The sequence below is a fragment of the Octodon degus genome, unplaced genomic scaffold, assembly GCF_000260255.1.
Source record: "Octodon degus isolate 3935 unplaced genomic scaffold, OctDeg1.0 scaffold00036, whole genome shotgun sequence".
In the NCBI taxonomy this organism is placed as follows: domain Eukaryota; kingdom Metazoa; phylum Chordata; class Mammalia; order Rodentia; family Octodontidae; genus Octodon; species Octodon degus.
The window spans coordinates 8934674-8953234 of NW_004524612.1; the positions used below are offsets into that span (position 1 = coordinate 8934674).

General features: G+C 58.0%; 4 protein-coding genes across 15 annotated transcripts in view; 3 read left to right on the forward strand and 1 right to left on the reverse strand.

Annotated features, from left to right (window-relative positions):
• Pdlim2 (PDZ and LIM domain 2) overlaps window positions 1–8029 on the forward strand; it is a 12830-nt gene extending 4801 nt beyond the window's left edge. For 5 of the 7 annotated variants that reach the window (XM_023714599.1, XM_023714600.1, XM_023714597.1 and 2 more), the window contains 7 exons: window positions 780–849; window positions 965–1113; window positions 1218–1311; window positions 4963–5033; window positions 5242–5390; window positions 6407–6524; window positions 7470–8023. In XM_023714599.1, coding sequence (XP_023570367.1) covers window positions 780–849; window positions 965–1113; window positions 1218–1311; window positions 4963–5033; window positions 5242–5390; window positions 6407–6524; window positions 7470–7647 — 829 coding nt within the window. In that variant the 3' untranslated portion in view covers window positions 7648–8023. Of the gene's footprint in view, window positions 1–779; window positions 850–964; window positions 1114–1217; window positions 1312–4286; window positions 4852–4962; window positions 5034–5241; window positions 5391–6406; window positions 6525–7469 lie in introns of those variants that run through there. The other 2 variants (XM_023714598.1, XM_023714602.1) reach the window with 2 other exon arrangements.
• Window positions 8030–8442: 413 nt separating this feature from the next.
• On the reverse strand, window positions 8443–11113 carry LOC111816620. Of its 2 annotated transcripts, XM_023714608.1 has the most exons (4): window positions 10956–11113; window positions 10372–10536; window positions 9297–9599; window positions 8443–8771 (listed from the first exon to the last, which is right to left on the reverse strand). In XM_023714608.1, the coding sequence occupies exons 1-4, from the start codon at window positions 10965–10967 to the stop codon at window positions 8484–8486; spliced, it is 768 nt and encodes a 255-aa protein (XP_023570376.1). In that variant the 5' UTR covers window positions 10968–11113; the 3' UTR covers window positions 8443–8483. The 2 variants fall into 2 exon arrangements, with proteins under 2 accessions (XP_023570376.1, XP_023570375.1); XM_023714607.1 differs by having other exon boundaries at window positions 10372–11113.
• Window positions 11114–11357: 244 nt separating this feature from the next.
• Window positions 11358–15885, forward strand: CUNH8orf58 (chromosome unknown C8orf58 homolog). 5 transcript variants are annotated; one of them, XM_023714606.1, is made up of 8 exons: window positions 11359–11456; window positions 12507–12587; window positions 12734–13000; window positions 13248–13385; window positions 13522–13627; window positions 13888–14000; window positions 14179–14282; window positions 14957–15885. In XM_023714606.1, exons 2-8 carry the CDS (start codon window positions 12531–12533, stop codon window positions 15066–15068), a joined length of 897 nt encoding a protein of 298 aa, XP_023570374.1. In that variant the 5' UTR covers window positions 11359–11456; window positions 12507–12530; the 3' UTR covers window positions 15069–15885. The 5 variants fall into 5 exon arrangements, with proteins under 5 accessions (XP_023570371.1, XP_023570372.1, XP_023570374.1 ...); XM_023714605.1 differs by having other exon boundaries at window positions 11372–11456; window positions 12511–12587; XM_023714603.1 differs by having other exon boundaries at window positions 11358–11456; window positions 12507–13000; window positions 13894–14000.
• A 604-nt stretch (window positions 15886–16489) lies between these two features.
• Window positions 16490–18561, forward strand: part of Ccar2 (cell cycle and apoptosis regulator 2) — a 13772-nt gene continuing 11700 nt past the window's right edge. Inside the window, exons 1-4 of the mRNA XM_023714587.1 lie at window positions 16490–16658; window positions 17499–17592; window positions 17855–17946; window positions 18494–18561. The exon at window positions 18494–18561 is cut by the window's right edge and continues 1 nt beyond it. Of these exons, the coding sequence (XP_023570355.1) occupies window positions 17535–17592; window positions 17855–17946; window positions 18494–18561 (218 nt within the window). The 5' untranslated portion in view covers window positions 16490–16658; window positions 17499–17534. The remainder of the gene's footprint in view (window positions 16659–17498; window positions 17593–17854; window positions 17947–18493) is intronic.

Consider the following 18561-nt stretch of genomic DNA (forward strand, 5'->3'; position numbering starts at 1 on the left):
TCGCCAGGTACTGAACTTAAGACCTTCATACTCAGCTACATTCCCAACCATTTTTATTTTCTTATTTTGAGGGAGCATCTCACCAAGTCATTAAGTGATGCAGGCTGGTCTCATCACCCACCTCAGTCTCCCAGAGTGTACAATTACAGGTGTGCATACCTATAATCCCAGTACTCAGGATGCTGAGGCAAGAGGATTACCACCACAAATTCAAGGCCAGCCTGGGCTACACAGTGAGCTTAAGGGCAGCTGGAGGTGCATGGTGAGACCCTGTCTCAAACAAAAACAAAAACAAAACAACCCACAGATGTGCTCTACTTTGCCCAGCTTGTTCTTATTTTAAAAATGTGTTGATAGGGCTGGGGAGAAAAGCCCATCGGCAAAAGCTCCTGCCTGGCAAGTGCAGGGTCCTGTTTGATCTCCAGTACCACAAAAGTACTGAAAAATGGTCTAGGATAATAGCTGTTTGTTTTGAATTTGGCAAAGGTAACAGTTGACAGTATGAACTGGGCATGATGGTGTACTCCTGTAGTTCTAGCCCTTGTGAGGCTGGGGCAGGAGGATCACTGTGAGTTCAAGGCCAGCCTGAACTATGTAGCGAGGCCTTGTCTTAAAAAATCCTCACACAACACACACAGAAAGATCAAGTTGACAGTGCAGCTTCAGTGCTCTGGGTGTTTCAAGAATCTTGAGAACCAATTCTGAGGACAGCCCCTCAGGGTGGAGGGGCTGGGGTGCTGGAACCTGTGTGACACCCCTCACCCTTGTTGTCTCCTCAGGTCTCAGGCTGCCTCTCCTGGGCAGACCAATGGCGATGGCTCCTTAGAAGTGCTGGCCACTCGCTTCCAGGTAAGCTGGTGCCACCAGCTGGGAGCCTGGAGCCCTGCCACCATGAGGTCTATGGCTGGGGTGGGTGGAGGGGCACCAGCCCAGCTCTTTCTGCAGGCTCTCTCTCTCCCCACAGGGCTCCCTGAGAACACGCCCTGACAGCCAGTCCTCCCTGTGGTCCTCCTACTCCAGCCCAGCCTCCCTCAGCCCCCGGCCAAGCAGCCCCTTCACGCCGCCTCCCAGCAGCCCCCTGGGCCAAACCAGAGAGGCACCTATTGGCCACAGGTGAGCAGCAGTGTCTCCAGACTGAGTTACCAGCTGTGGTCAGAGGAACCAGGGGCCCTATCCTGTGGACTGGGTGGGGCCACACTGCCATCTGCCCATTTCAGCTTCCAGAGCCTGACCTACTCGGCTGCCCTCCCTGGCACTGCTGTGGAGCGCTTGTCCTGCCTGTCCCCTGGGAGCCGCCCCACAGGCCGCCAGGTGAGGCTCCCCAGGGACGGAGAGGGATGCCCTGATTTGCAGGCTCTGGTGGTGTCCCTGGGGCAGCAGGCAGCTGGTGCCACCTGCAGGGCCATCTCCTAGTGACAGGGAGTGTGGGCTCCTTCCCAGCCGGCCGCCTCCCTCCCGCTGGCTTCCACCCTTCCCAGTGTGTTTCTCTTGGGCTGGGACTGACATAGTTTTGCTGCTGTTGTTGGATGGTTCCCTCTGGACCCTGGCTGCGTCTCTCATACACATTCCTCCCCTTTGGAGCCCCTGACTCCTGTCCTGCGACCTCTGTCTTCCTGACTCAGCCTGGAGCCCTCGAGGACTGCGGACAGTCCAGGGTGGCTTGCTCCATCCCTCTGTCCCCCTGCTCTGCTGGGCCCTCATCCACCCAGGTCCCTAGGCCCACTGGTGACAGCCTAACCCCAGTGGCATTTCTCCTCCCTGAGGGCAGGGGGGAGGGAGAGGCAGTCAGCAGCCCTGACTGCAGCTGCTGGGGGCGTGTCTGGCCTTAGGGGCGAAGGGGATGAGGCCCAGCTGCTGGACTCACCTCGGGTTGGTGCTGCATTCCAGGGAGCAGAGCATTTGGGGGTAGGCGGGAGAGGGGCTGAGGGACTGGGGCTCCAGAGAGGGTGGGTCAGGGCCTGGGGGGCTGCACAGAGGGGGCCCCTGGGGACCAGCAGGGTGGACATTGTAGGCACTGTGATGTGCTCTGTGAGATGCCTCTCTTTAACCATGTAGGATGCAGTTGTCAGATAAGTGGAACCTGTGAAATGGCTTTGGAACCATTCGGGCCTGGCAGTGTGGTACTAATTACAAAAGCGGGAGGCCTGTCGGAAGGGGAGAGAGAAACGTGGGCTGGGTGGCCTGAGAAGGCTTCATCAGGAATTCTGCTGGCCACAAAGGGCAGAAGGGGTGGGGTTCGGATGAGAGTGGTGTGGGGAGGAGGAAGGGGACTTGGTCTGAGAGAGGCCTGCAAGGGCTGCCCTGGGGAGCCCCTGGGCTGTGGTCCCAGGCAGGCTGGGAGTGAACTTGGTCTATGACTAGAAGTCTAGTGTGTCCTGTGCCCTTCTACCTGCCTTCCTCCAGCCCCGTGAGGGGCACTACAGGAAAAGCCCCTGACCCTGGCAAAGGGGGGCTATGGGTATGTAGGTGGCCCAGGGAGAGGCTCTTTTTTTTTTTTTCTTTTTGAGACAAGAACTTGCTATATAGTTGAGGCTGACTTTAAATTCACCATGGGGCCCAGGCTGGCCTCAAACTCACAGCAATCCTCCTTTCTCAGCCTCGTAGGTGCTGGGATTACAAGCAGGTACCACCACACATGGTAGTTCTTAAACTGTCTTCAATATCTGGGAATCTGTTAGAAATGAAGATTCTCAGGCCCAACCTAGATTTGCTGAAAGGGGCATGGGGAGTCAGACAGCAACTGATGTTTGAACAAGTCCACCCATGAGAGGGGGTTCTTGGGCTGGGGGGCTGGGCCAGGCCCTCCTTCCTCTCTCCTAGCCTCAGACCAGAGGAGGCGCGGAGTTCCCTCCTTTGACCCTAAAGACTTCTGTAATTCCGCTGGCAAATATTTATGAAACAGCTGCTTCGTGTCTGGCACCCGCTGGGCTCTGGGGATGCATTTGTGGACAAACAGGAATTCCTAGCCCAAGAGTGTGGGATGGATGCAGGAGGCAAAAGGTCCATGTCCCATGTCCCTCTTGTAAACCACTGCACTTAAGTGTCTCAGAGGCTTGAAGGCTGTGAGAAAGAAGCACATTTGATATTTGATCAGAATAATTTTTTTTTTTTTTTTTTTTTTTTTTTTGGTACCTGGGATAGAACTTAGGACCTTGTGCTTGCCAGGCAGGTACTTATGCGGCTGAGCTATGTTCCCAGCCCAGAATAATTTCCTAAATTGACTGAACTGCAGAATTTCTCCCAATGCCCCCACAACTCCCAACCCCCCTCCCACTTCCCTACTTGTCATGTCCCTCACGGCATCCCAAGTTCCCTGGAGGACTTCCCTGCAGACAGGTCTTAGAGGGCAGAGCAGGGCCACCTCCTGCACTTGGAGATGAAGGGTCAGGTCTGGGCCCCAGCTGCCTGGGCTGGAAGGAGAGAGGCAGCCACTCTCCAGGGGAGAGTTTTGAGCACACCCACCTCCCAGGGAAGAGCTGTGGCTAGAGTGGCAGAGGTGCCCGGCTCTGCTGTGGGTTGCTGGCTGGCCAAAGCCTTAGAGAACAGGGGCTGCAAGATGTCACCAGCCCAGGGTGCCCTCTGGGAGCCACAACTCATTCCAGCAGGGGATGCCTCATGGAGCCAATGTCCCTGGGAGGAAACACCTCTCCTTATTGCCAGGACAAGCCACTATGTCCTCCTGCCCCTAGGCCCCCTTATGTAGGGCCTTGTACCACAGAATGCAGGAGCGGAGGGGTGATGGGAGCCTTGCTAGGCAGGGCTGGTGGGGGAGGTCTTGGGATTCATCTTGGGACTCCAAAGTTTTCACTTTTGGCTGAAAGATATACACAGCTCTTCGTGTGAATCCATAGTTCATGCATGAATTTGTTATATTTTTGGTGACATTGTGGACTGCACCCAGGGCCTTTACACTGAAGTACAGCTCCAGCTTTTTAAAAAGTTCATTTAAAAAAAAGTTCTTCATTCTTAAGCTGGGTATGGTGGCCACATGCCTGTAATCCTAGCAGTCAGCAAACTGAGCAGGAGGAACACTGAGTTTGAGACCAACTTGGGCCTAGTGTTCAATTTTTACTTGTCTATTTATTTTAAGACAGGGTCTAGGGCCAGGGATGTAGCTCAATGGTGCAGCACCTCCCTAGCAAACATGAGACACTGAGTTCGATTTCTGGAGAGAGAGAGAGACAGAGACAGACAGACAGAGACAGAGAGACAGAGACAGAGACAGACACAGACACAGACACAGACACAGACAGACAGGCAGACAGGCAGACAGACAGACACAGGGTCTCACTTAAGTTGCTAGATTGCCCTGTGATCTTCTTGCCTCAGCCTCCCAGAGCTAGAATTCCAGGAGTACAGCCATGACGTTGGGGCCCCTCACTTAGTGGCGTTAGGTTAAGGAGCACACTTACAAGGAAACTAGTTTCACTACCAGATCCACAGTTGCGCAAGGTGAGATTTCTAATTGGAGAGCAAATGCCACGGCCCTACACAACAGAGCCCCTGGGGCCAGGGTGTGGCCTCAGGATGGAGGGTTACCCAAAGCCCAGAACGACCTCCTGGGCTAGGGAGAAGGCATCCCAGGAGCTCCATTCTAGAAGAGGAGCGGGGCTGGCACACAGCTTTCCCTTGGCCTCGCGGCAGAACCATCGCAGGCTCCTTCCCGGCTCCTCCGCATATCGGAGCCGGCCCAGTGCGCACCTCTTCGAGAACATGCAACGAGGAGGGCTGGCCTCCAGCTGGCCTCCATCCGCCCCTTGCCCAGTCCTCTGGCAGCACTCCATCCCTGGGAGTGGCCTCTGTTCTGTTCTGCGCCAGGCCTCCCTGGTGCCCGGCTCTGAACACCCCAAGGCGGGTCTGGGGGCAACGAGGGTCGGGCGCCCCCTGGTGGGAGCCGGGAAGCTGTGCCTGGGCCACGGCCGGGGCCGCCGCTGACTCCGCCCCACCGCCTTCCTCCCACAGGCGGGCCAGGGCCGCGAGGGTGACTTGGCTGTGAGGGCGCTGTCCCCTAGGTGCTCCAGCCCTAGGATCAGGTACGGGTGGGGCCTGCGGATCGGGGTGCACAGAGGAGAGGGGGGACTCCAGAAGGGCCGGGGAGGGGCAAAGGGGGACTGCGGGCTTCCCCTTGGGGGGGGGGGATGGATCCCCGTCCTCCTAGCCCAGGCCCAGGCCGCCGGGTCCTCTTCTCCCTGGCTGGGGCGCTTGCTCTGGACCCATATTCCTGGCTGCCTCCCCCTGCAGCAGCCTCAACTCTGAAGCCGGGAGCCTCCAGCTGGAGGAGGACTCTGAAGTGTTCAAGATGCTGCAGGAAAACCGTGAGGGGCGGGCCGCCCCGCGTCAGTCCAGCTCTTTTCGGCTCCTGCAGGAAGCCCTGGAGGCGGAGGAGAGAGGTGAGGCCCCGGGCTCTGCGGGAGGGAGGCTGGGGGAGGGGTGTTTCCTACGTGCCTGGTGACCACGGTGCCTGACCTGGAGCAGCTTTCAGTCTTCGGTAGGAGGTGCATGCCCAGAAGGTGACTGGCCATGCTGGCTGGCACCAAGACAGGACTCAGGGTGGGATGCGACCTGGGAGGGAGGGGTTCTAATTGGGCCCTGAAACAAGATCTACTTTAGCAAATGGCGTTAAGATGGGCCCGGGAGCACAGAGGAACTTGGCAGCCAGCTGACTTCTGGGAGTGGGCAACAGAGAACAGCCTGGCCAGGGCTTCAGGGGCGAGGCCAAGGAGACCCCTGGCCCAGGAATGTAGGTTAGACACTCCCGACTGGTAAGATGCCACAGTTAGCAATGCAGGCCATGAATGGTCACAGTTATCCATTTTATAAATACGGATGTGCCTGCCGATGAAGCAGAAGTGTCCAGCACGGGATGGGAAGTGGCCACTGTTCCACCCTGCCCCCGAGGAACTCTGTTGGGGCAGACAGGCCTGGCCAGCCCCCTGCCGTGGGAAGCAGGCTATTCTTTGAGCAACCAAGACTAGCAGAAAAGGCAGACAGGAGAGAAAAGGCAGGGCAGAATGGCTCGTGTGCAGTGACACATACAAAAGCCCTTTGAAGATGGGACAGAGGCTCCTGGTGCTGGGACCACCAGGATTGATTTCTATTGATGGCATCGTGCCTGGGTCACAAGCATGCACTCGGTACAGATGCTCCCAGTGCCCTAGAGGGGCAGGCTTGGCCTGGTCCTGCTCTGTGGCCCTCCAGCAGCCTCATCCAAGGGCCTGGCTGGCCATCCTCAGCCCTCCTCCCTGCTGTCATCCATGCCTGCTGGTACTGCAGAGGTCTGTGTCTGCGTCATTCTTCTGCAAGCAGTCTGGGAGTGGCCCAGGAGGGTCCATGTCTGGCATCAGTAAACACAGACGGCTGCTGCGGGTGGCTGAGCTCAGGTGTGTCTGTCTCCCCCCCCATACAGGTGGCACGCCTGCCATCGTGCCCAGCTCACTGAGCCCTCAGTCTTCCCTGCCCACCTCCAGGGCCCTTGCCACCCCACCCAAGCTCCACACCTGTGAGAAGTGCAGCACCAGCATCATGTGAGTGTGGGGTACAGGAACAGGACTGGGGCAGAGTTCCCTCTGACAGCTGAGCTGGGTGTCTGGGACCCTGGAGGCAACACAAGGTGGCTGGGTTTAGGCTGTTTGCAGCCTTTGAACACTGCTGCTGGTACTTCCTGACTACCTCCTCCTCTACTCCTCCCCACTTCCGCTCCTCTCCCCAGGGGAATGAGAAATGCTGCTGATTGTGGTTTCTCCCCTGCAACCTCCAGGCCTTCCAAATCTGCCCCTAAACAAAGCCCCTCCTGGACAGTCTTCCTCTTTCCCTCCCTTGGCCCACGGAGTAGGCTGGGCTTGCAGGGTAGGTTTATTCTCGCAGTGGGTGGCATCAAAATAGGGTGTGGCCTCTGCAAGATTGCTGGTCCCCTCAGGTAAATGTTCCAAGCTTTGACTGAGGGTCAGGTGACTTACTGCAGGCAAACCCTTCACCTGGATGGGCTTCGGCTCAAGAAGGGGCAAAGACCCAGCCCCACTGTGTGCAGAGACAGGAAGTCACTGCAAGTGGGTCCCTGCCTCAGGAACCCTCAGGCCTGGCGTGTGCACATCTGGCTGCCTCCTGAATGTGTGTGCTGGTGGTCTTGCTCCTGGGGCCACACTGACAACCACAGCTCTCCTGAGAGCCCAGGGTGCTGGATGTTTATCCACCTTTGTGTGGGGGAAGAGTGACTTTTTTATTGTTGGTCAGGGATCCCAGTGGGGTGTGTATATAGGTGTATTCTGTGTGTGTGGGGATGCACAGGTGTGTTTGGTTTTGTATGTGTGTGTTTGAGACTGTTGAAGTGAGATTCCTGAGGCAGGCCCGGGGAGTCAGGTCTCTGAACAGGTCGGTGTGACCCAGGCCCCAACTGCCTGGAGACCAGGCTCCCTGGAGCAATGGCCTTGTGCCCTGTCCCTGTCCATTCATCCATCCTCTCATGCCTGTAGGAACCAGGCTGTACGTATCCAGGAAGGCCGGTACCGCCACCCCGGATGCTACACCTGTGCAGACTGCGGGCTGAACCTGAAGATGCGTGGCCACTTCTGGGTGGGCGACGAGCTGTACTGTGAGAAGCACGCCCGCCAGCGCTACTCAGCGCCTTCTGCCCTCAGCTCTCGGTCCTGAGCCTGGGACACCCTGGGCACGGCTCTGTGGAGAGCCGGCAGGCAGGGAAGGGGGCAGTGGGGGGGTGGCTCTTATGTGAACTAAGTTTTGGGACACAAGACCCCTTAGTCCTTGCTGGATGAGGCCAAGGACTGGGGCCCTTCTGGGGCTTTGGGGGCCAGGGGGAGCCCCACTGTCCCAGCCTTTCCCTGGACGAGGCACCTTGCCACAGGATGAAGTGGCTGCCACATTTGATACTTTGTGTACAGGGTGGGACGGAGATGGAAGCATCTAGAAGGAGAGGGGTGGGCCAGAGGCCAATGGTATTCACTGTGTAAAATGTTGGGCACGAACTCTATGAATATATGTATATGTGTGTACACAATCGAGCAGATTCCTGTTCTCTCACACCCTGGCCCTTGGGTAGAGAATGAGTCTCCTGTGTTCCTTCGCAGTTCACTTCTTTTGGCTCTGAATTCACTATGGAGCCCAGGCTGGCCTGCAATTCAATGCAGTCCTCCTGCTTCAGCCTCCCAAGTGCTGGATTACAGCGGTGTACCCCCACACCTGGCTTTTAGAAGGTTCTCAAGAGCCTTCTGGGTGCTCCAGACCTGCCCTGGACCCCAGTGGTCCAGGATGGTAGCAGCCTCAGCTTTACTCTCACAGGACCATCAGAGCTGGCTTCAGAGGGTGCGGTCTCCCAGGGAGCCAGTGCTGTCTGGCTCTTTGGTGCAGGGATCTTGACGCAGACCGGGGTGTCACCTCCGGCACCTGTGGTTATTTACAGCTTGATATCATCGTGTCACCTTTTACCTGGATGGCTGCCCAACGACCAGCTTTTATTTTTATAGAAAAGATCAAGGCAGTCTGGCTGGCACAGGAGTCCCTGGGGTTTGGCCCAGGTGGGAAATGTGTGGCCTCCTTGGCGCCACCTTGTGTTTAGTGCCGCCCATGGCAGCGAGCGTGCTCAGGAGAGGAAATTGCGTTGACAGCTGTGGGGATGCGGGAAGGCGTTGCACAGCCCTTTTCTTGCTTCCACGAAGATGATGGGCAAGGGGCAGCAGGGGACGGAGCTGGCACGAAAGACACGGTGAGGCCAGCAGCGGGCTCTGAGGGCTGTCTTGGGACTCACGAGCAGCGGCCATCTGTGCAAAGGAGGGAGAAAGGCTGAGAGCCATTTCTAATGTAAAAAAGAGAAAAAAAACTTGAACTAAAAAAAAAGTGAAGTTTACAGCAAAGGCTGCGGGAAAGCAGCCTCATCCACCCAGATAGCACTAGCTCCCTGGGAGACCGCACCCTCTGAAGCCAGCTCTGATGGTCCTGTGAGAGTAAAGCTGAGGCTGCCACCATCCTGGACCATTGGGGTCCAGGGCAGGTCTGGAGCACCCAGAAGGCTCTTGAGAACCTTCCAAAAGCTGACGCTATGAGGGAGTCCCAGATGCCAGCTGAGGTTTGGTCTTTTACTTCGGGCCCTGGGGACACTGAAAATGTCAAGCAAGGAAGTGACAACTGGGAAGGATGGGTTGGGCTACTGATGAAATAAGACCCCTCCCCCATAACGAGTCAGTCACCAGCGGAGTCCCAGGAGTGGAGGAGGACAGTGGGCGGAGCGAGCAGCTGGGAAGAGGGTATGGCCATCGAAGGCGGAACAGGTCAGAGCGAAAACTCACCTGTGGACTTTGAGGGTTTGCATGGGCAAGTTCTCTGGGGCACACAGCCAGCTCAGCGTTGGCAGCGAACTCCTCGGGGGATGGCTGCATTGGCGGAGCCCGGCTGTCGGCAGGCGTGGTTGGGGGCGTGCTCTGGCTCCCACCACGCCCTCGTCCCCCGCCCGCTCCGCTCCAGGGGGCCGTGACGCCACTCCCTCTGAACCTGCGCTGTGTGCTTCCTGCATCCTGGAGGAGTTCAGAAATGACAGGCTTGTTGCGAAGTGGCCGAGGAGAGAGCATCCATAGGACCCCTTTTGGACACAGCTGGGAAACAAGTTCTCAGAATAGCACGGGGGATAATGGCTGAGGGCCGGGAGCACTTCAGTTATTCTGGGGACATTTCAGTGCCCTCACGGCCTCCTCGCAGCTCCAGCACCCTCGTGTTACAGATGAAGAAACAGGACAGGGACGTTAGGATTCGGGTCCCAGGACTCCTAGCCAGTCTGGCTAGGGGCCAGGAACCGAACCAGAGCCTCCCTGCAGGCTTGCTGGGAGTGGGGACGGGGGTGGGGTGGCGTGGGGAGGGGCTGCCCCTTTGTTGCCAGAGCTAGACTTCCAGGCACAGCCCCGCCACTGCTGGCCAGGGCCAGAGGTCAGCGGGCCCCTCCTGGCTGCCCCAGCCTGGCAGCAGCTGCTCCAGCCTCTTGGCTTTGCCTTTCCTCCCCCAGGGCCCAGTTTTGCGCTGAGCTTGCAGGAAGCGAACTTCCTGAAGCGGGGCTTCCTCGATGGAGGTGGAGGGGCCGTGGGCTCCGCCGGCCGGGCTCTCGATGACTCTGCCCAGCCCACGGAAGTCCTGGGAATTCTAATGGCTGTTCAGCTTGGGGTGGCCTTACTGGCACAGGAGGGGAGCGCCCCAAACCTGGCTCCAGGAGGGCGGGGCTGCTCCCAGCGCCCAGTACGCGATGGGGCCACAGCACAGAGAGGCGCGTGTAGGGGGTGTGGGGGTTCTCTGAGCCACACACAACGCTTTGTGCTGAGACACTGCATTCCAGCTGACTGGCTTCCTTTTCCAGAGGCATTCCTGCCCCAGAGTTACCGCGGAGACTGCTTGGAATCCGGCCCCCACATTCTCGAGATTCTGGCGCGATGTGGCGAAGGGCTCCTTCCCTTTACCTCCCACGCGCTCGCCCGGGAGGGCAGGCTCCACCCGCTGGGCGGGAGTCTGGTGCCCATATCTTCCTGGGCTCTGCACATTAGGGCACTGAGACAGGGCAGACGATGTTAAATTAGGGGACTTGGCTGTCATTGGCGTCTGAGGGCTTGGTTGTAGGCCTCAGTTTCCCGATCTTAAAAGTGAAAACTGATCCTCGGTGGGCTCAGAGGCAGCTCCTTCTTCCCGCAGCTGTGGCTCCCGCCCCTCCCCGGGGGCCAGGGGCGCCTCTGCAAGTCCGCCTGCTCCCTTGTCTGCCCCCGGGAGTCGGGTCCTACCGCGATTTTTTCTGTCCCTCCCTCCAGAGGGAAGGCTTTCTTAGGGTCTGCCAGCTCCCATCAGGTCGCCAGGCTGTCGCCCTCACCCGCTGTCCTTACGATGGGGGGGATAGGGATGGAATCCCATTGACCGAGAGGCGTGGGGTGGGGACACGAGAGCAACTCCCCTCTTCCCAGTCCCCAAGTCCTAACCTCTCCGGGCATCCCGACTAGAAGGAAGTGTGAGCAGGGTAGGGTTCCGACAGAGCGCCCGGCCGCTGCAGAGGATTCCCGGACCGCGACCCCCTCCTCGGCGCCGGGACAGCTGGGGGCGCCCTCTGCCGGCACGGTGCCCTATTGCTACTGGGCGTGGGGCCAGGCTCCGCTCGCACCCAGCTGAATCCCTGCTCTGGGACACCGCAGAACCGCCTGCGGTGGGGCCCATCCGTGACAGCTCCCGGGGCGGGGCGCGCCGCCCCCCAGGAAGGCTCCGCTGGAGCCTGGTAGGGCGGGGGTCGCCCCGCCCCGCGCCCCGGTGGTGCTCTCTCCGGCGCCCGCCCGCGCACCTGCGGTCAGGCCGGATCGCCGCGGGGACCGGCGCGTCCAGCGGGGCGGGGACACGGCGGGAACGCGCGGGACCGGGCACGCGCGGGCGGGGAGCGGCCATGCTGGGCCGGCGCCGATTCTTCGCCGTGGAGCCTCTCGGCGGCCAGGGTGAGTCGCCCCACTTCCGCCAGGTCCCCTTTCCTGCATTCCGCCCCACCAGGGGGTCCTCGCTTCGCCCACTACGCGCGCCTCCTGCGCCCCTGCCCCAGCCTCGCATCCCTAAGACCCTCGGGCGGCGACCCCTTCGGGCTCCAAGTCTTGCGGAAGGTGGGGGGGCGTCCGGCTCCCCAGGGGCAGTCTCTGCCTCTGCTTCTTTCCATTGGGACTACGGGACCACAAGAGGCGACTAGGCACGGATGTGGATGCTTACTTTCTTTCGCTGAAGTTTTTTCTTTTAAATTCTTCACAAAATCTTCACTATTTCTATCTTCACTCTCAAGGAACAAAAGACTCAAATGGTCCTAGCTGCCTCTCTCTGTGTCTGTCTGTCTGTCTGTCCGTCCGTCCGTCCATCTCTCTCTCTCTCTCTCTCTCTCTCTCTCTCTCTCTCTCTCTCTCTCTCTGATTTTGCGATTAACCCCAGGGAGCTAAGCTACATCCTAGCCCTTTTAAAATCTTATTTCTGGTTGAGGTCTCATTAAATTTCCCAGGCTGGCCTGGTACTTGAGATCCTCCTGCCTCAGCCTCCTGTGCGCTGCACCTCCACCTGTAGCTGCTGCTATTTTCATTGCCTTTCTATGAACCCCAAGATAGACTTCATCTGGTGCCTCAGGACCCCCCCCCCAACAGCTAGATCTCAGGCTTCATGCTTTGTCCCTTCTCCCCTACAGAAAGTCCAATTTTCTCCTGGGGAAAGGGTTCTCCAATTAGAAGATGGTGTGTGTGTGTGTGTGTGTGTGTGTGTGTGTGTGCATGCACGCGCACGTGCATACTTGACTGTCAGAGGTCCTAGGGTATCTAAGGAGGATGGCCAAGGGCTATGCTTACCACACTGAAGTTTGCCACTCAGGAATCTCTGAAGTAGGGCTGGAGCCCTGTGGGCATGGGGCTTTGGCTGGCTAAGGGTGCCCCTCTCAGGGGAATGCTGCCAGATGCCAGGAATACCAGGAGCATTGAGGACAGATTGCCTTGCCTAACTGACATCAGCTCTCTTTGCAGACAGGGCTGCCAAGGCCCTGGCACATGGCTGCATTGTGCCTGGGGTCACCAGTACCTATAGACGGATCCCAGACTTGGCTTGTGAGTGCATGTGGGCCCTCCCAGGAGAGGGCGAGCCAGGGCGGCTTGAGAGGCAGGTGCTGCTTCCCAAGCTGGCCTCCCGAGACTCTGGGGTGGAGATGGTGGCGGAGGATAGCCCCCCAGCAACCGTCCCAGGACTTTCTCAGGACTTCCTGAACATGGAGCCCTCAGGGAACCCTGAGCCCTCAGCCCTTGCTGCCCCGGAGCCCACTGGCCAGCTGGGCCAGCTGCTGGCCAGCCGCAAGTTGGAGCAGGTTCTGAAGCGGTCCCAGGCGCCTCCCCACTTGTCTGCACAGCACTGTGCCTGGCCACCACTGGCACCGAGCACCAGGCCTGGGTGTGCTCTGCCCCTGCTGGGAGCCAGACAGGAGCCCACCGAGGCAGATGCTGAGCCAGAAGTGGAGGCAGAGGTGGTGAGTGCAGACCTGGGGCAGGGGGAAGCATGGGGTGGAGATGGTGGGGTCATCTAGGACTGCTGGGGGCCCCCACCTGCCCTCATTCTCCCTGCAGCTCTCTCAGGGTGGGGGCTTTCTTTGCCCCTAATGGATGGTTGTGTGTCTGCTTTTGCCACTCCCAGCTGTGGCCACGTTCATGGGAGAGCTGGGCAGGTTTGGGTCCCCTGCCCCCTCCACCCCATGAGCTACTTGCTGTGTCCCCCAGGTGGCAGTGGTACCCAGAGCCTGGGCCTGCCTCCCAGGGCAAGGACTTCGCTACCTGGAGCACCTGTGCCTGGTGCTGGAGCAGATGGCGAGACTGCAGCAGCTCTACTTGCAGCTGCAGACCCAGAGGGCCCCAGAGGTGAGCGAGCCCCTAGGCAGGGCAGCAGGCCAGCAGGGGGAGGAGACAGAAGGGCAGGACCCCAGAACTGTCACTGCTTCTGGAGCCATCACAGCTGTGCTGCGAGGCCCTGACTGCCCCATCTCTCCTGTTCTAGGAGCCAGAAGAGGAGAAGCCAGCCCTAGCCCCCTCACCTTCCCTTTCATCTGCCCCAGGCAGTGTGGTATGGAAGTCAAAGGAGCTGCTAAGCCCAAAAGAGACAGGTGAGGGGCAATTTTTTTAAGATGGTGTCTCACATGTAGCTCAGGCTGGTCTTGACTTGGAGCAGTCCTGCCTCAGCCTCCTGAGTGCTGTGATTATGGGGATGCACCACCATGTCCCGCTGAGGGGCAGCTCTGTCTTCCTCTGTGTCTCACCTACCTCAGGCGTCTTCCCAGGGTCCCACCAGTACAGGCCTTGAGCCAAAGCGTGAGGGGATGACTTCTTGTTCCTGGTCCCAGGTAACCTGATTCTCTTTCTGAAGGGACAGAGGCAACCACAGGCTCGAAGGTTGGGATGCTCAGTGCCAACCCTCCCCGACTGCCAGAGGCCCCAGTGGAACCAACTGACAGCTTTCCGCCCTCACAGGGACACAAAGTACTGATGGGCATATTTGGGGCATGTGAAACATTAGGGAATGGTGGGGTGGTGGGCACCCTGAAGCTAGAAACTTTGGGGAGATGACGTGACCCCTGTTAACTGTGCCTGGGGGGGCTTGGTGGGGGACATATGTGTACAGAGGGGCTCTGATGACCCCTTACCATCTGCCCCCCAGGATCCCTCCCATTGGGACAAGATCAAGGTCCTGCTCAACCGGATCCACTGGAGGAGCTCTGGACACCCTGAGCCCTCGGTCCTTCCTGGTGCTTGTGGTCCCAGGTGAGCCCTGTGCCCAGCCCAGAACAGGGAGGAGACTGGTAAAATAGAACGCTGAGATTGTCCTGCCAGTTGTCATTTTTGTCCCTATGAAACTTGAAAGGGGCGGGGGAGATGGCTCAGTAGAATAAGTGCTTTCCTGGCAAGCACAAGGGCCTGAGTTCAATCCCTGGTTCTGCCCCTGCCTCCTCCAAAAAAAAAAAAAAACTTGAAAGATGTATTGGGGGGGGTGCTGGGAGGAGAGAATGTTGCTAAAATGCCCGATTTACAGATACAGCGGCTGGGGCCTGGGTGGGATTGGAGGCTGTGGCTTTCTCAAAGCTACTGAGTGACTTGGTGGCAGCCAGGACCAGATTGTGGGAAATCTCACTGTAATCCCTTCTCCCTTCATGCTGAAATTAAATTAAGAGTCTCACCCTCTACTGACTGAGCTAACTGGGCACCTGCTGAAATTAAATTACATTAAATCAGCTCCCTGGGTTTGTGGGGGGAACAAGGTAAAAGCCCAGGCAGGGTTTCACTTTTGGTAAGGTCCGTCGTACTCCTTGCGGTGCCTAATTCTGTAGAGGAAGAAGCACCATTTAACATCTCCAGGCTTCCCAGGACAGCTAAGCAACACTCTGCCAACTCTGGAGCCATTCCTTCGTGGGCCTGAAGACTGCTTTTCTTTTCCACAGAACTGAGTCCAGGGACCTCCCTGGAAGTCCTCAGTGCCACCCCCAAAGGAAGACTTTGAAGCCATCGTTAGTGGTTAAGAAACAACGAGCAAAAAACCTTTCTGTATGCTGAGGCCTTGGCGCAGCTGGTGGCTCTGGCAAAGGGGATTTGCTGCGGAGTCTTCCTTATCTTTTCCCCTATTGCGGCTTCTTGGCACTGCCAGGAAAAGCTACTGATGTGTGCCCTTCTCCAAGGCGAGGACTGTGTGTCTCACCTGAGCACTGTGGCAGAGGAGCCCTAATTCCTGGAGAGGTTCCAGGGCCTGGCAGCTTCAGAGCTCTTTTCCCCGATAGAAATCCCTGGGCCCAGCCAACACGAACAGTCTTATTTATCATGTCTCAATGGTCCTGGCAAGAGAATGTGTCTGGGCTCAGCGTGTTGCAGATGTGTGGTCACGCATGATGATACATCTGTATGGGACTATCAGGGTGGGTAATGGCTGTCCCCAACTATGCCTGCTGGCATCACGCATCCAGAGGGCTGGTAACCGGAAGGATGGAGCTGGGCTTCATTCCACACAGGGCAGTTCCGGATCTGGAGTCCTGCCTTCCTCCTCGCGCCTGAACTGGCAGCTCCAGCACCAAGAAGAGTGCTGTCTTGGCTGCCTCTGTATTAAAGCCTTGCACCTGGAACCCCGAGAGACTGTAGGAAGAATGGGGAGGAACAGGGGAGGATCAGGGACCACATGGGGCACAGCAGGCTAACCTTCAGGGTCAGCTGTCAGTGGCTCTGCTCCGAAGTAGCTTTTACCTGTCACAGCTGAAACCTGAAGCTAGTACCACATAGCTGTTAGACAAGGTCTCAACGTTTGAGCCATGGCTTTCCACTTGGGATAATGCCTTACCTACCTCACAAACTTGTTATGAGGATAAAATGAGATGAAACTGTCTTCAAGTGTGCTGTGGATGTTACGCATATAGGAAATGGGGAGGGTATGGGTGTGGAGGGAGGCCGGATTGCAGGGGGATGGGGAGGTCAGGTCCGGGGGCTGGGGTGGGATTGTTAATGGGCCTAGATCAGCCCACTTCCTTGGCAGGATCTGTCCCAAGTCATTTAGCTGAAGCCTCTTAGGTCTCATATTTGAGAATGAGGGCACAGATTCCTGATGTGCTTGCTCCTCAGGGTTGTTACCAGTTATAGTCAATGGAAAGACAGGGATAGGGATGGGGTCACTGGCTTGAGTCACACAGAAGAATGCTTCCTAGGTAGGGTGCTCACCAGGCATGCCCCTCTTCCAGTTTGGTGAGGCTAGTTCTCTTGCTGCTATAGGCTGGAGGGCTGCCACAGTAAGGCGGGTGTGTGGGTGGTACGCCCTCCCCTTGTGTCGGAGTTCAGCTTCTGCTATCTTTGGACCAGGAACCAGTGCTCCAAAGCCTACTTTTGTGTTGGGACACTTAAGCAAGGACACCAGTGAGGCGCGGCTGGTGACAGCGCATCCGATCCAGGAAGGCGCACTTCCGTTCCACTGTTGCAGTGGGATGGCAGGCGGGCGTGGGGGAAGGGAGACACCAGTGGAGGCGAGGGAGGGACTATATCCGGCAGGGTGGCAGCTTCCGACCAGTGGTCTCACTTCCGGAGAGACGCTTCCGGTGGTGGCGGCAGCAGCGGCTCTGGTGGTTCCGGGTGTCTTTGTCCCCCCAGTGTCGCGGCCCTGGCCCGCAGGTGGGTTGGGTGGCCCCCTGCAGCTTCGTTGCCTCTTCTCCTCTCTTCCGGCCGAGGGGCTGGGGGGGGGGTCGGGAGGCATAGATGCTTGGAACACACAAGGGGCAGAGCCCCCTCCGGACTGCGAGCCTCGTCTCCCTGGCAACGGCCTCGGCCCCGGGGGCGGGCGGGAGGAGGAGAAATCGCGCGCCTTCGTCCTCCCACGGTGGCCCCACGGCAGCCCGCACCGGGAGGGCGCGCCGGCTGCTGCTGGGGCGGAATGGAGGACCGGGAATGGGAGCAGGAGGGCGGCCCTGGGCCGATCGGCGTTGGGCCGCTCGGAGAACCCTGCTCTCACCCGCCAGTCCGGGCGACAACGGGCCGGGCTTCCGGGGGACAGGGCCTCCACCGGCCTTCTCCATTTTTCTAGGCCCGTCTGGAACGTTTTGGCGGATGTTTTTGAATGAATGAATGTCACCGGGGCTCTTTGCAGCCCCCACTCTCTAACCTCTCTGCGGGAGGCATGGGATGGGTCGAGGGGTCCTAAGTTGTTAGGATACTTCAGTGTGAGTCCCGATTTGTCACTACCTGGTTTTGCTGCCTGGGCAAATCTCCTGATCTCTCTGGTCTCTAGCTTGTTTCCCTGTAAAGCAGCATGTCAGTGTCACCCGCCAGGCTTCTCTGAGAGCAGACTGCAACAATGACATTTCTGACTTCATTTCCAGCCTCTCTAACTCTCCTGTTTCGCCAATCTTGTTCGCATCGCCATCTCCCCTTAAGACCCTTGAGATTCTCCTCTTTTTACGGGATAAGTGAAAATCTTCCGTAGGAGGTGTTAACTTCTTTCTTTTCTGATTGAAGGTTTCCCCAAGATCCTGAAAGCGGACCGCCTTCCCAATGTCCCAGTTTAAGCGCCAGCGGATCAGCCCGCTTCCAGGGGGACGCAACTTCTCAGGTGATCATGCTTTTCCCAGAGTGGCCTCACACAGGGATGTGTGCGCTGGAATTAAGCGTCCAGAAGTGTGGCTTCTGGGGTTTCCCTGGTGGTGAGCGGTTTGCTGCTGCGGATTCTTAGGACATGAGATGAGCATAGTGCTTGCCAGGGAGGAAGACCTGGCTGGAAGCACTTTGGCCCTGGCTTACTGTGTCCTCTTGGCTGCCTGTAGCGCTTAGGGAGGTGGATGCCATTTCTGGAGATCGCTTCTCTGTCCCCATAGGCGCCGCTTCAACATCTCTTCTCGGTCCTCCCCCTGGTTTGCTTACTCCTCCTGTGGCCACAGACCTGTCGCAAAATGCCAGGCACCTTCAGGTAGGTTGAGTGTTCATTCTAGGGAATTTCATCCCTGGCCCTGTCTCTGCACATGCACATTCCTGATGCCCTTTCATTTCTTATGTTACAGTGGTTGGCATTCCTGACCCCTGTCCTGATAGGCTGGGGGGGGGGTGACTAGACATTCCTCTGGTTGGGCAGTCTTTAGGATGCTTCTTGGGAATACAGAATTGACCACCCTAGAAAAATCTTGCAAGCCAAGAACTAGCCCTCCCCTCAACAGTCAGGGCCTTTGATTTTTCCCCAGTCCTTGGGATTGAATATAGGTGTTCATATAGGGCTACATCCCTAGTCCTTTTTAAATTTTGAGGCAGGGTCTTCCTGAATCACTGAGTTGCTCAGGTTGGGTTTGAAATTGCAGTCCTCCTGCCTCAGCCTCGTGAAGTGCTGGGTGCACAGGTGTGGGCTGTGTGCACCCTGATGCAGGGTTCTGAGCCTGGCTCTGGGTGGAGCTGAGACCCTGAGGCCAGGAGGGATTTTGTTCAGGTTCCTCTTCTGCTACTTTTAACCCCCTTTGTTCTTGCAGGGTGGGGAGAAGCAGCGCGTCTTCACTGGGATCGTCACCAGCTTGCATGACTACTTCGGGGTTGTGGA